This window comes from Phalaenopsis equestris, unplaced genomic scaffold, assembly GCF_001263595.1.
Source record: "Phalaenopsis equestris unplaced genomic scaffold, ASM126359v1 Scaffold000282, whole genome shotgun sequence".
Lineage (NCBI taxonomy): Eukaryota > Viridiplantae > Streptophyta > Magnoliopsida > Asparagales > Orchidaceae > Phalaenopsis > Phalaenopsis equestris.
The window spans coordinates 203,405-215,091 of NW_018164724.1; the positions used below are offsets into that span (position 1 = coordinate 203,405).

Genomic DNA, 11,687 nt, shown 5'->3' on the forward strand with positions numbered 1-11,687 from the left:
TCGTCTTAGATGGTTTGGTCACATTAAACATCGACCATCTGATGATCCGATTAGGAGAGTAGATGTTTTAGATTCGACTTGTGTTAAGAAAGGCAGAGGTAGACCTAGGAAGACTTGGGCTTATTGTATTAAAAATGATCTTAATTTACTAGAACTAAATGAAAATACGACACTAAATAGGACGCAATAAAGAAAAAGGATTCATGTAGCCGACCCCACGTAGCGGGATTAAGGCTTTGTTGTTGTTGTTGTTGTTGTATATGCCACCAAACCGATGCATGAAATGGTGATGTATGTGATAAGAAAGATCTGGATGGTATAAATGTAAAATCAAAGCTCAAAGTTCAGGTGTTAGAAATGTAAATACATAGGAATTGCGAGGCATGTATGTAAATGCCCCAAAAATAAAACTAGAGCTAGCAGAATTCAGTATACCCAATAGCAGCACTAGACTTTTTAAGTTTCCTAAAACAGGGATGAGTTCTACAGGGTTTCGATAAACCTCTAAGCCGAAGAAGTCTATGAAGCCTTACTAAGAGCTCCTATTCAAGATTGTCAAACTTCTTACCAAGCGAAAATGATGTCGATCCAACTGATCTTTTTTCAACAAATCATCCTACAATTTTCTTTTGGGGGCATTTACAGAATACCACCCAATTCCTATATATTTACATATCTAACAACTAAACTTTACTTTATATTTATACCACCCAAGTTTTTCATATCACATCAAAAAATATCACTATTATAGCTTTTAAAATGTGCAATACATATTGTCATGCATATGTAAGGATTTTAGGTTTTATGGATATTTTTCTTTTTTTTTTTTTTTTTTTGAAGTAGGCTTGTGAATAACATTTTCATGTTTAGCTTGATTCAAATTCGTTTATTCATTTCAGCTCGTGTTTGGCTAATAGTTAACATGAATGAATTAAAAAAATAATAAAATTTAAATTTTTTAAAAACAAGATAAAAAAAAAACCAATAAACAAATGTTATAATGATATTATTTATTTAATTATTCAGTTAATTCAAGCCAAAAGGAGCGAAATACGATTGAACGAAAGTTTGTTCCTATTTGACTTGATTATAAATGGAGCTCAAAAAAATGGTTAGTGATCAGCTTGCTTGCTTAACAAACGAATCAAATACAAGTTATTTAGCGAACTGAACACAAATTACTCGTGAACGATGAGCTTTTATGACAGCCCTATGAAATCAGATGAAAGCCACAACTTACAAACTCTTTTTGAAGGTGTATTTGATGTTTAGGGCTATGGTTTCAAACGAGGAGGAAGATTAGAGAAATCATTTGACAAATTAGGTTATAAATTTGAGTTCTTACTCTTCAGGTTTTGGTTTTTTTGCCTAAAGAAAAGTTGACCTTTCCTTTGAAGAAGAAATCCCATGTACACTGCTGGAATTGATTTAATTGATAGAATTCAGAGGATTAGCAAGGACCAAGTTCTTATTACTATTTATTTCCTGAGGCTACAAAAAGGTTGGATTAATAACTGCAAGATTTACATACATACCACTCAATTCCTATGTATTTACATATCTAACACCTAACTTTAGTTATTACATACATACCGCCTATGCATGAAAAGATTTATTTCACTTTTTAAAGTTATGATGCCATTATTTTTTATGTGAGATGTAATATTTTGGTGATATAAATGTAAAGTAAAATTTCGGTGTTAGATATGTAAATACCTAGGAATTGAGTCATATGTATGTAAATCAGGAGAAAATGCATGGCATAATGCAAATCTTTCTAAAGCAATTCTTTGCAGGTTATAATCCTACATTAAAAAATAAGAACTCATAGGCAAAAATGAACTAGTTTCTAGTTGCATTATGCATAAGATAAGAAAAAATACAAACATGATATAAATAACCACAGGTTTTACTTTATAGCTGAAATTGAAATCTATTTTAGCGCCATAATATTATGTGAATAAAGCACTAATTATTTCGCAACAACTTTATAAAAAAAAAATAAATAAAAAAGTTGCATGGAAAATTGCATTATAGATATACTGCAACAAAAATAGTATAAAAGTTGAACCTATTTGGTCTGAGAAACTTTGGAAAATGCCAATTCACAGGCCAATGCAATATGGTCACTTCCCCATTTCTGCAGAAGAAAAGAATCAGAAACGCAATTTTAATAACTATTTCCAGTAAATTTTCTGAGATAAATTCTTAGAATTTCACTAATATTTTAGGAAAGAAGAATTTACATACCTAGCCTAGCAATCAAATTTTATGTACTTACATATCTCACACCGAAACTTTCATATTAACACACATGGTACTCAAATCTATAAAATCACAAAATTTTAGAAGTGAAATACATCTTTTCAGGCATAGGTTTAAAGCACTAAAGTGCTATGTAAAGTGCTATGTATGTAAATAATATGTAAATAAGAAAGTTTAGGTGAGAGATATGTAAATACATAAGAATTGTGTGCTACGGATGTAAATTTCCCAAATGGAGAACAAGAGCACAACCTGCGTTGGAAAGCCAGAAGTCCTCTGCAAAATATGCTTCGGAATTGTATCAAGTACTTTAACAGTCTGAAGGTCTTCAGAACACCTGAATTTTTCATCAAGCGCGTGCTTCAATGGCTTTAAATCATGTCAGAGATGATATTGCCTCAATAATTTCACCAGAACAAGCACAAAATAAATTTATCCGAATTATTTTCTGGGATTAGAAATGATTCTTAAGTTTATTATAAATGAGAGAAGTGTTAAAATAGTTCCCGAATCATTGTAGAGGATTATTTTAGTCCCAGAGTTCATAAATGTGTCGATTTAGTCCCCAAATTCTTTTAATATGAGCTGAAATAGTCTTCTGTTGGGATTATTTCAACCCCAATTTGAAGTGTCTGGGGACTAATTTGACACTTTTATAGACTCGGGGGTAAAAAGGATCCCATGTAAATAGTCAAGGGACAAAATTGACACTATAGTATAAAGTTTATTATTTTGGATTAATATCATTTCAAAAATTGAATCTAATTTAGATTTGAACTTCCACCTCCTTATACTCCAGTACATAGAAGGAAAATAAAGATTCATGCTATTAGAAAGGCATATCTGATTTGTAAAATACCTGGCTGGATTGACATGTGTATGCTTGGAAAAAATTGCATAGAAGGAAATTGACTTTCACCTATACTGATAACTTGGTGATAACCACAGCTCCTCCCTTTCCCATTTTGATAAGAGGGAAATTTACATACAACCACACAATTCTTATGTATTTACATATCTAACAATTAAAACTGATGTTTACACTTATAACACTTTGGTGTTATAAACCTATGTATGAAAATGTGTACTTCACTTCTAAAAAATAGTGATGGGGATTTTTTTATGTGATGTTAAAGATTTAAGTGGCATTCATGTAAATATGAATATTTAGGTGTTAGATATGTAAATACATAAGAATTGTGTCATATGTATGTCAATGTCCCCTGATAACATTATTATTAAAAATTCTCTGTTGGTTATAAGCAGACAGTGCAGAATGAATTTCTTCCCCTTGTTAGCAGGATAAGGTTGATTATGATGATGCTCCAAATTTCAACTCAAACAACTTGAGCAAAAGATATTGTGGAATGAGAAAACCGATAGCCAAAAAATTGCATGTCATTAAGAAAAGATTATTGATGGACAAATGTAGTTTAACATTTCTTTCAATTTCAATTTCGAGAGGCACAGATTGTTTTAGCATAATAAAAAATTTTTTTTTTTGAGAGTTCTGAAAACAATTATGAGGTCCAATTAAGCTGGAAAAAAACAGACATCTCAATTATGTTCATCATCATCATCATTAGTCTCATTTCAACTATTTGAGGATGTTCGTTAGAAATTTATTGGATTGTTTGGTTGGCTAAAAAAAGAGGGTACTGCATTTGAAATGCAAGGGCTTTGAAATTTTGGATTTTTGTTTGACTGAAAAAGAAATTCAGAGTAAAATTGCAAGTGAATTTCAAAGGCGCTTTATAGTTCATTTCAAGTGTATTTTCAAATACACTGCAAAAGGTGGCAGCCATCTAAGCTGCTGCAGCCACCGTGACCATCCACTATGCTGCCGCCAACCACCATTGCCCGTCGCTTCCCATCATAGTTGTCCCATGGACTTCCGTCAGCCAATCCGGCTTCAATAGCCTACCAACCACCACCACAGGCCCACAACCACCACCACCAAGTGCCCGCTCCAAACAGTAGTTTGTTTTGACTATATGAAATTGGTCACATTCCGGGAATTTCAAAATCAACTACAAACAATGTAGGCCAATGCGACCACCCAATGTGATGTCGCAGACCATCATTGTTTGTCGCCGCCTGCCGCCTGCCGCCGCCGCCTACAACCAAGCCAACCATGCATGACGCCTGCTCATCCCCTTTCGACTGCCTGCCAACCGCCACCATGGCCCACCCCCAAAGCTAGTCAGCCGCCGTCAATTATATTTTATATTAGTTTCATTTATCTTCAAATTAAGAATAAAAATGTGAACTCCATTTATTACACCGAACCACATGGCTCCTAAGGGCAAAATTCTAAATTTGGTTATGAAAATATTTATATTATAACTTAATAAAATAACTCCTTGGAAAACAAGAAATCTCAAATGAAAGTTTTTTTTTTTCTTTCCAACTTTATTTAGACGATTACTACAACATACCAAAGAATAAAGTTAGAAGACAAACCATATGTAGTCAACTGTGCCCATGAATTGCTGGTTGTAACTAGTAACTTGAGGCTCTCTACTCGAGTCTTTTGTCCCCGTATAATCCTGTCAAATAAAAATAAACAAACTAAATCGACAGTTTTCTGGAACAAATAACATAATAATCACAACCACTAATAGAGTATTGTAATTATCTTAATGCACTAAAAAAAAACATCAGGCCCGTTTGGGATCATTTTTATATTTTGTTTTCTATTTTTTATTTTTATTTTGTTTTGTTTATGCATCGATTTAAATTAACGCATGTTTGATTGTGATAGTTGTTTTCAACAACACAAAAAAAATGTCTTAAAGATGTTTTGAGTGTTTTTAAAAATAAGACTTATTTTAAAAAGAAAAAAAACATATAAAAATTATACTATCCAAACAAGTTACAAGAAAAGTAAAAACAAAAATAAAAACAGAAAATCAAACTGATGCCAAACCGGACCTTACTGTTCCTTTTACATTGGTTCCAATGAAAAATGATCGCCATGATTGTGAAGCATTAATACTCACAAAACAGAAAATGTGAAATCTCATCGATTAATTCAATGCTAATTGTCTTTTTAATTCGAACTTAAACAGCCTATTAGCATAAACCTTGTTTCAATAAAGGGAAATTTACATACATAACACAATTCTTACGCATTTACATATCTAAAACCTAAAGTTTGATATTTACATTTATGACAACTTGTTATTAAACACCAATACCAGAAAAAGGTATATTTCACTTTTAAAAAATTAGTGATCCTAGTACTTCTGATGTAATAGTGCATTAAGAGAGCTCCTAGACTCTTTGAATATGTGCTGAAATAGTGCATTAAGAGAACTATTTTAGCTCTCCTTAAAATAATTAGGGGACTAACTCGACACTTTCATAGACTTTAGAACTAAAATCACCCTTACAAAAAGTCAAGCAACTGTTTTGATACTTTTCTCTTTCCTATAATCTGCTCCAACTGTTTTGATATTTCTTTTAAAATTAAGCATGGATGGAGAATAAACAGCGAGTCACTTGTGGGTTTGATCAGCCAAGAGAACTTGAAAATTTGATGAGGTTTCATCAATTTTTGCTGTATAACTAACCCTCTCTCAATGCATATCGTTATTCATGAACTAAATACAACCTTCAATAATACTGAAGCAGGGAATTTTGTTGAAGCTATGGTATTGCCATTATGTGAGATGTTGTAAAACAGATGAGTTGATACAAAATCATACATATATACTTAGTACTTAAAATATAGATATTAACTAATTACTTTTCACGAAAACTGAGCTTATTTTCTGTATGAAATGTGAACATTTATGCAACAAATTTTACATAGATAATGTATCGAAAAACAAAAGGAGTAATATTTACATACATACCACCCAATTCTTATGTATTTACATATATAACACCTAAATTTCAATTTTTACAAATAAGCCACCTTACCTATGCATGAAAAGTTGTATTTACTTTTTTTTTAAGTTATAACAGTGGTTTTTTTTATATGATATGAAAGATTTGGGTGTCATAAATATAAAAATCAAAATTTAGGTGTTAGATATGTAAATACATAGGAATTGGGCGGTGTCTGTGTAAATGCCCCCAAGAAGTAATTAGCTACAACCTCAACATCTGTGTATACGCTCCTTAGCTTCAAAGTATGTTCAACAACCGTGCATTTCGCATTTCCTGATGCAATCTCCATTTCCATTGGGCTCCAGCAGTAAGGGTTATAAAAACTCGTCTCAACATTAAACACGGCACTGGATGGAAAAAACGACGAATCTTCCTGAAGCTCCAAATTTGGCGAACTAACATCTTTCGTAATTTGATTGTCGTCTTCCATACCAAGAAGTTCCTTAAAAAAATTGGGATCGGCATTTTCCTCCATGCCAAACACCACGGGAGACTGGCCGTCTACATTCTCATCTAAACCAGATAGCTTAGAATACTCCCTGTTTTCTGTTGAAGTTGCATCTCTACTTAAATTACCACAAAGAGCAGGTGCTTCTTCAGGAATATTTTCCGAGGCAATATTTTTACTGTCCCCAACAGAATTCATATTGTCAATTATTTTTTCAACTTCAATATTAGATTTAATACCCATTCTATGACTCACATGTGAACGCGCAAAATCACATGGATCCGGCCTATCTCCATTGCCAGGATTCTCAGTGTTTTCTACTATTTGCACATCTAGATTTGCACCAGAAGTGTAAATTTTCTTTTCAGAAAAAGAATCATCTGCCTTACTAGAATCCATGGTAGAGAAATCATCTTTATTGCTATGAAAAAATGGAGAATTACCAACATTGTTGTAGTTTACAGTATTGTCTTTAGAAGTCAGTTTTATTTCGTCTGCAAAATCAACATTTCCCGGAGAAACCTCGAGGCCTTCAGAACAAGGTTTAACCAAAATATTCTGTCACAATCAATAATAATAATTAGTATCTGCTATTAGAATCTGCTGAACTTCTAAAGAGGAAAAGAATTGTCATCAAAACTAACCTTATGAGCCTCTTCTCTATTCTTCTCAGCATCTATACTAGCATGGTTAATACTCTGCTGGATGAAAAATTCAGATGTTCTACTGGGCATATTTGCAAACTCCAAATAGGTTGAACTTACTTCACCACCTTGGTGACCAAAAATTTCGGCTTCCCCTAATTTGATGGCAGTAGCGCAGGGTGACATCTGCAAACGAGACTTTTGTTCTAAATCTTGATACAATGTCACAGCAGGTTTCTCAATTGGAGATGAGTTTCCCATATTATGCTTATTGTCACCAAATGTACCTTCACTACCATAACGGCTGAAAGTCTGAGGTCTGAAAAGCACAATAGAATTCTAAACAAAAAATTTGCAATTTTTCGGAAGCTCAACCAGGTTCTAGAAGGTAAATTTTATTTACATGAACGAGAAAAGTGTCAAATGGTCCGCGACTCTTTGTATGGAGCCATTATGACTCTATACAAATATCAATTCAATCCTCAGACTCCTTTAATGGAGGCTAAAATAATCCTCCTTGGGGACTTTCAAGCTCGTTCTAAAAAGTCTAGGGACTGATTTGACACTTTTATGGACTCTAGTACTAATATAGCTACATGTAAATAGTCAGAGAAATATTTAGCACTTTGCACTTAAAGTAACTATTCTCAAATATTACATTGATTAAAAGTTAAATTTGAAACATAGAGATTATGTTCACCTATACCTGTAACGAAAATAAGGCCTATTGTGTAATGTAGCAGAATATTGTCCTGATATCTGGTCTCGGGTGAGACCCGACAAGTTCAACTACAAATCATAAAGAAACAAAACATTTCAAAGCATTTATACAATACAAAGATGGTAAAAGACTATTCACGAATCATTTAGAGAAGAAGATATACCTTTCGCGTAGCTATAAATTTGTAGAGGGGGCTCTGATTGAAATACATAAATAATATCAATAAGCTATATGATAGGAGAGAGAAGAAAGTGAAAAAAATAAACAACCCAGAGCAAATGAATTTTCACAAAACATGCAGATTTATGAAATCAGATTCAGCTGTAAAATATTGGGAAATTTACATACCCAGTAAACAATTCTTATTTATTTACATTTCTCACATCTAAACTTTCATGTTTACATACAAAACATTTTAGTGTTTTAAACTTATGCATGAAAAAATGTATTTCACATTTGAGAAGTGGTGATCGTGCTATTTTTTATGTGATACTAAATATTTGAGTACTATATCTATAAATATGAAAGTTCACGTATGAAGTATGTAAATACATAAGAATTGTGTGTAATGTATGTAAATGCCCCTAAAATATTAGGCAAAGAAAGCCATAAACAATAATAACTTACCATTGGTATAGAATTGAAATCTCCACATACAATAACTGGAGCATCATTCCAAGCCCTAGAGATAACAGATGCTCGATCAAAGAGAATCCTCACCTGTTTATACTATGGAAATTAGACAACATTCAAAGCATAACTTTTGCTACTTCAATAATAGAAAATAATAAATAATTTGTTTCTACGAGAAACATTCGTGCAGGCTTTACGTTATTTTATACTAAGCATTAAGAAAAATCCACATATGCAGTAAAATATTACAGTTTTTTGCACTTCCGGATTAGTTCTACTTATATCAGCAACTAAATGCATGAAGCGTGAATAAATGCAAGTATTTGCCAACAATATAAATTAATGAACGTGAAGTGAAAGTTGTTGGGCATTAAAATGCTGCCCGGAGATTGCACAGGGTTATTGATTAAATAAAATAGCATGAAAAAGTTTAGCAAAAAAAAATTATAAGAAGATTAAACCCCAAACTCCTTGGAAATACATTTGAGAAATGTGACAATCAAATCTGCTCGATATGATCTGAAATAGCTCGGCTGCTACATCTAGGGTTGTAATAAAGCCGAGTTGAGTCGAGTATGTCATGAATTGGACTTGGCTTGGATGAGTCATAAGTTGTACATGTTGAGTCTGAGCTTTAGATGAGCTTCCATATAATCATATATATATATGTGTTCATACTTGTTTTTCATACTTGGCTTATTTATATTAATTAAATAAGCTAAAAATTTGAATGAGTACATAACTTTTTGTATGATGTGTACATGATTTTTCATATAAAGCTAATAAATAAGCTAAAAACTAAAATGATCACTTCTTTTTTTTTTATATATAAAGCTATTAACAAATTATTTTAAAAACTAAATAAATAAGCAACTGGATAAATTTCAAATTAGCATCTAACTAATTTATACCAAATAAATAAAATAACATATAAGTTGTAAGTAAGATTTTTTTAATCAAATAACAAATAATTACTAATAAACTAGTTCATTAAAATAAAAAAAAGAAGAGATTGAATTAAGTTTATATGCATATTGATATGAAATTACACTATATTATTATTAAATATAAATAATTGAATAAGTTCTAATTAATTTAATTATATTTAAATAATAAAACACACACACAAATATATATATATATATATATATATATATATATATAAGAAGGCTCACTTACATGTCAAGACACACGAGAGTGTTCCTTTGATCCAATAATAGATCAGCCTATACAACATGTAATTGCTTCAAATATTCAACAACCTACACATCTTCAGCACACTTTAGACCAAGATCAGGTGAGCCAATCTTCGGAACAGGAATGACAGGTTTATACCAGAAGGAAGAAGAAGAATGGAGACCGACTCCAGCTCGAGAACATATTGGATGATACACTGGTTACTACTGGTAATGACAATCATATTACCAACTTATTAACGTGCTACTTCCTTAGAACTAGAGACAGAGGCAAAACCAAATTGGGTCGCTCTCTCACCACCTGATACTTTTTATTTCGACACTGTTAGGTTTTGTCTTTAAGTCTCTAATGTACTTTTCTGTATTTTCTAGTTTTGAAATCATTTGTGGTTATTGTGTGAGCAAAATATTATCTTATTTAAAAAAACTTTTAACTATCTTGATTGAGTTGAACAAGTAGTTCTTTGATCCTATTATATATATATATATATATATATTTATTTATTTATTTTTTTATTTTTTTTGGAAAGAGCAGCGGTGGCTCCCTACGCGTTAATAATTAAAAAGAAAGTACAAGGTTAGGGGGGGAGAGGGTCCCCATCTAGAAAACACAAAAAATACATTTGACTCACTCCTAGGGGTCCCTCTTCCCTAAGTATAACTCACACAAAAAATAGTCTCCAAAATACAGGTATACCCAGAAAACCAGAAAAAAAAAACCAAAATAAAAATAGTAATCCTGTGTGTTTTTATATCTTGGAAGTACTCATGGAAGTATTTGAAGGAAGACAAAAAAGAAAAGGTCATGAACAGGAGGCGTCCTCTATGCCGCGTCCAAGAGCAAAGTCTCCATCCCAGCCTTTGTCTTCGAAAAAGAGATCCTCCTGCAAAATATTGCAAAACCAGCCAAGCCAACCAACAAGCCAAAAAATGAGAGAAAAACAGCGAAGTCCAGCCAAATCGAAAATATAGCCCATAAAACTTAGAAACGAATGTAGGAGAGATTTAAAGTATCTCCAATGATGAGTCTTCGAAGATGGGCAGTGGGATGTGTGCCAACGTAACAAGTATCCCCTGCATTTTTAGCAAGCCAATTTGCAGGAGAATTGCCCTCTCTATGAATAAACTTCCATCTAACCTCAAGATGTTTATCAGCTATAAGGATCATTATTCTTTTAAAAATACCAATTAAATCCCAAAGAGGAGAAGTAGTACCAACCAAAATATCATAAAGCATTTTTGAAGCCATCTCCACCTCCAGTTTACGAAAATTGAAGATGATGGCCACCACTAAAGCCAAAAAGACTCCCCAACATTCAACAGCCAAAAAAGTTTCGGCAATAACTGGGGAAGCGAAAAAGACAAGGATTTCCCCTCAAAATTTCTAAATAAACCCCCAACCGCAGCATAGTTAGCATGCCAACAACCATCAACATTTAATTTCACATAATTAGCATGCGGAGGAGCCCACAAAATAAGCCGAGGGACCTTGGTGGTTTTAACCACGGAAGAGCTAGCTCTTAAAGTTTTATCATAATAGGCAATCACATATGCAGCAACCATAGTAATAGAGGGGGGAGAGGTGTGATACTTAAAACTTCTGGAGTTCCAAAGGAATCACAAAACCAACAAAAGGGAGGGGAAACCTCCCCTTACAGGCATCAAAATCCTTCCATTGTCATAAATAACTAGTTAAAGATCCTCTATGTGTCCAAGAGAAATCAAAGTGAGCGCCAACCATATCCCAGACCTCCAAAGAGAAAGCACACTCAAAGAAAATGTGTGTTATATCCTCCTCCATCATCACATAGGGCATCTAGAGGTTAATTTCAAGCCCTTAAGCTTAAGACTGTCATCCAATGGGATTAACGACATAAGATAAC

General features: G+C 32.8%; 1 protein-coding gene across 3 annotated transcripts in view; it reads right to left on the minus strand.

The window, feature by feature from the left end:
- The window catches only part of LOC110024949 (carbon catabolite repressor protein 4 homolog 6), a 52,072-nt gene that overhangs the window by 2,261 nt on the left and 38,124 nt on the right, over positions 1-11,687 (minus strand). For 2 of the 3 annotated variants that reach the window (XM_020725148.1, XM_020725149.1), the window contains exons 9-16: positions 8,603-8,695; positions 8,139-8,171; positions 7,961-8,043; positions 7,255-7,573; positions 6,371-7,168; positions 4,729-4,814; positions 2,518-2,602; positions 2,072-2,140 (exon numbers count right to left, since the gene is read on the minus strand). In XM_020725148.1, the coding sequence (XP_020580807.1) occupies positions 2,072-2,140; positions 2,518-2,602; positions 4,729-4,814; positions 6,371-7,168; positions 7,255-7,573; positions 7,961-8,043; positions 8,139-8,171; positions 8,603-8,695 (1,566 nt within the window). Of the gene's footprint in view, positions 1-2,071; positions 2,141-2,517; positions 2,603-3,409; positions 4,433-4,728; positions 4,815-6,370; positions 7,169-7,254; positions 7,574-7,960; positions 8,044-8,138; positions 8,172-8,602; positions 8,696-11,687 lie in introns of those variants that run through there. The other variant, XM_020725147.1, reaches the window with a different exon arrangement.